At 34.3% G+C, this 4,136-nt stretch overlaps 1 protein-coding gene across 4 annotated transcripts in view; it reads left to right on the plus strand.

Moving 5' to 3' along the window:
* Positions 1-3,411, plus strand: part of LOC108688969 (box A-binding factor-like) — a 57,480-nt gene extending 54,069 nt beyond the window's left edge. Inside the window, exons 7-10 of one of the 4 annotated variants that reach the window (XM_018195540.1) lie at positions 29-204; positions 2,187-2,469; positions 2,724-2,792; positions 2,861-3,050. In XM_018195540.1, the coding sequence (XP_018051029.1) occupies positions 29-204; positions 2,187-2,469; positions 2,724-2,792; positions 2,861-2,973 (641 nt within the window). In that variant the 3' untranslated portion in view covers positions 2,974-3,050. Of the gene's footprint in view, positions 1-28; positions 205-824; positions 911-2,186; positions 2,470-2,723 lie in introns of all 4 variants that reach the window. The other 3 variants (XM_018195541.1, XM_018195538.1, XM_018195539.1) reach the window with 3 other exon arrangements.
* The last annotated feature ends 725 nt before the right edge of the window (positions 3,412-4,136 follow it).

Below are 4,136 nucleotides of genomic sequence, written 5' to 3' on the forward strand. Positions count from 1 at the left end.
TAAGAAATTCAGTGTGAATGAAACACAGTGCACAACATCGAAGCAGAGTACTTTACGGAGGGCCGTGAGTGCGTGAATTGCGGCGCGATTTCCACACCCTTATGGCGTAGAGATGGTACCGGGCATTACCTCTGCAACGCATGCGGTCTCTACCATAAGATGAACGGAATGAATCGTCCATTAGTTAAACAACCACGTCGCTTGGTAAGGAAGGCTTCACGACAACCATCGCGATGTTAATCATCATCATGATTCGGCGGGAATGGAATGGTTCGGCAAAGGTTTCATTTGCAATATTCAGAAAATTGAAGACTTTGCATAGTGTTATTACGCCGGGACTCTATATCTTATGTTTTGTCGTTTAACTTTCACTTTGTTATTATTTATCCGAAAAATTTATAAAAAAAAGTTAGTGTTTGTTTTAAACATTAAAAAAACATGAACGACGATGGACTGGATGAATCTGATTGCAAATGATATTTTGCAAACCGTTGATTTCACGAATTGTATTACACGCAACTGTACATTCGAAAGGGATATAAGAGAGAAAGAGACAGAGAGAGATAAACAATAGGATACTTTCTCGCTCATTCTCGTAACTGTCTACTGTCAGGAGCCTATGTGGAAATTCGCCCGTGATGTTCTGCCCTTTTGTAAGTCCGAGAGATGTTCAATAATCGCATCTCTGACCGTGACAAAATGAATTCTCCTGGCACCTTGCGATGCCAAACTCGCCTCTTATTCGAGGCTCGATGTATCATCGTGTATATTTAATACACGCAGGAAAAAAACACCCCTAACGTATGGCCTCATGTCTGTTTCAGTGGCGGACCAGGGCAATTTCTACAAAGACTTCTGTGGGTATAGTGGCACCCGTCGCGCCCTCGAGGAGAAATCGAGCCGTCGTTTGGTAGGTGTCATCCTCCCAAGTCAACATTCTCTCTCTCTCTCTCTCTCTCTCTCTCTCTCTCTCTCTCTCTCTTTTTGTCTGTTTTTTTTCCTTTCTTTTGCTCTAATAATAACAATTGTAACACTTTTTGTCTGATGTCTCTCTTTCTCTATTCATTCTTATCATTAGGACTCCTTGTTCCATAGTTCATCACTCTTACCGTATATTTCTTCAATTCATCATTATTATCGTCGATTCGTTATTGCGGCCGAGGAGCAGTAGAGTTTGTACTATTAACACTTTTAAAAATGATGTTATTTTAATCAAGTATTGTATTGTAAATAAAAATGTGTAGATATAGATAAATGAAGATTTGATAAAAAAATCAGTAATAAGTATGATATAAATTCATCATATCATATTGCGATTAAATTAAATATATTAAAATATTAAAGTTTAGTGCTAGAAAACTGCTTTTGGTCAAGGATCGACAATTTCCTCCCTGTCCCGACTTTCCCGTAATTTTTTTATTCCCATATTTTTTCGCGTTAACATCACGCTTTCTTTGAATTCATTCATCATAATACTAAATGTCTATTGATTATCGAGACGAAGGCAATCATCCTTGACTGTTTTCGTCATCGGTGGCGCATATCTAGTAGAAAAACAATTTGAGTCGTAGCCCCGAGGTGCCACTATACCCATGGTACGAGCACTCTCCTTCCCGAAATCACGTGCAGCCTTGTTGTAAAATACGTTATCTTTCAATTTCCGATCACACGGAATGATTCTTTGTGTCTGTTGAGTTTTTCCAGGCTCACGTGATCTTCGTGACCGAGGGTGGCTCACTTTTCTGCTCCGCGATCTCTACGGTACCTTGCACAGAAAACTTTCTATAATTACGGTAATTTAACCTGATCCTTTCCCGAGTTCGCATCAAAACGTTTTAATGACTCAATGGGGAAAGCGATTAATCTGATATGTACAATTATAAATTTTTTTCTTAAAGATTCAAATATTAAAACATTTTTTTTCCGATTATATGATATATTAGCTTCCTCCGAAATTTATATCACAAACCTCTTTCATATTTTATGTATATTTTCATCATCGTTCATAATATTAAATTGTTTCTTATTCACAATCCCGTAATATAATCGTATATCTCTTGAGAGCAAAATACAATCCATCATTATACACCTTTAACAGACTCTCGGTTACGAAATTCTTATTCCTATTTTCTGTTCTTTTTTGCCAAAAGTAGTAACATATAAATAACAATTTTATATCTTTTTAGTCTGCCACGAGACGCGTTGGTCTCTCTTGCAGCAACTGTGAAACTACGATGACGTCTCTATGGCGTCGTAACGCACAGGGTGAACCGGTGTGCAATGCCTGCGGTCTTTACTACAAGTTGCATGGCGTCAACAGGCCGTCGACTATGAAGAAAGACAGCATTCAAACGCGCAAACGGAAACCTAAGGGTGGAATGAAAAGTAGCGATACACCTCTTTCTGGCAATGTCGCGCAATGCACAAATAATAATAATAACAATAATAATAGCGTCAAGCTTGAACCAGGTACATTTCTATTAATTAAATAATATTAATTAAAATTCGATTATTAAAAAATTTAGAAGTTGTACAGTTTTTTATTTTTTACTAATCAGATTTTACTAATTAGATTTTTTTGAATTCTCCTTTACAAAGTTTTTGCGAAATACTTATCCAGATAAAATATGCTCGCTTATTTTATCATATTAATTTTGTACATGAAACATAACTTTATAAAAAAATCATGATCTTATAAAAAAATTATTTTGTTGTTAATGTAGATACCTACAATGATTTGAGGATGGCTCATACCGGCGTGTCGCAAATGACATATTCAAGTAATCTTTACGGTAGTTCTCAATCTTCGGGTAGGCTAGTGCCCTATCAGCCTGTGTATTACGATCTGATCACTTCACAGCAACAGCAACAACAACACCAATTGCTAGAGACCCATTCACCAAAGATCGAATGTCCATCTCCACCTTGCGCAACGCGCTCACCTGGAATGGTCTCAGCTGGCCAATCGCCTGATCATCATCAACTCACTTCGCCACATATCGTCACTCTAGGCAGTCCGTCGACCAGTCCAGCCGGATCTAAAATTATGCTGGACAATGGTCATCTCGAGAGATCTACGGTTGTGTCGATATCATCGTAAACACAATCTGGAAAGGTGTCGGATTGTTAAGGCAGGCAATAAATAAAAAATTGTAGCCAAGTAATTCAATGCCTGTCAAGCAAAAGACCTGGGTTTGATTCCCGTTTTTTACTTTTTAACCAGTGAGACATATATAATCTCGCTGATCTTACTTTCCTGCACGTATTGTGATACGCAAAATTAAAAGTTATATATCTTTTAAAAATGTGTGAAAATATGAAAGCAGTGCTGTTGTAAATAAGAGTTTTAGAATGTTTTAGGACTTTAGAATTTTTCAGAAAATCGAAGCTTTTCCTTTAGAAAGTAATTCTTAAAGGAAAAGATAGTTCTTAAAAATTTCTTTCTTTGTAAAAAATGATTTTTCTTTGTTTATTTTATGCTATTTTTATTTTAATTTTTTCTCTTTTTTTTTTTTTACCAAAGAAGATTTTATTAACAAATCCTATCTCAGCAATTAAGATAGTATCAAATTACGAATAATATTGTTGTATTTGTATATACATGTATATGGGAATTTTCTTATATGTAAGATTATATATAAGGTTATATGTAAGTGTTCTTATATTCCAATATAAAATTACATAAAAGCAAGGATATTTTAATCGAGCGGATATATAATATTTTTAATAGGTATAACATAAAATATATCGTTTTATCGCTCTCGCGACAAAAATGATAATAATGTAATATAATACATAATTAAATAATAAATATATAGCAACAATGGTGTATATTATACGAGTAAACATATCTGACGATTATGCGAATAAATATATTCAATAATTATGACATATTTTTGTCTTTTTATAACGAGTTTTAGCAAGTATTTACGTCAATATGTTTCGCATAATATACTTTTAGAATGTTGTGTATTGAGATATTAGATTATTTCTAAATAAAATGGGATATTTTAAACAAACATTTATTTTTATAATTTATAATTTATATATATAGTTAGTTATATGTCTTATCTTAAATCTGAAGGTAAGTTAATTATTTTTAAAAAATTAAATGAGAGCTTTTCAACTCGTGCACC

This window comes from Atta colombica, unplaced genomic scaffold (assembly GCF_001594045.1).
Source record: "Atta colombica isolate Treedump-2 unplaced genomic scaffold, Acol1.0 scaffold250, whole genome shotgun sequence".
NCBI classification, from domain to species: Eukaryota; Metazoa; Arthropoda; class Insecta; order Hymenoptera; family Formicidae; genus Atta; species Atta colombica.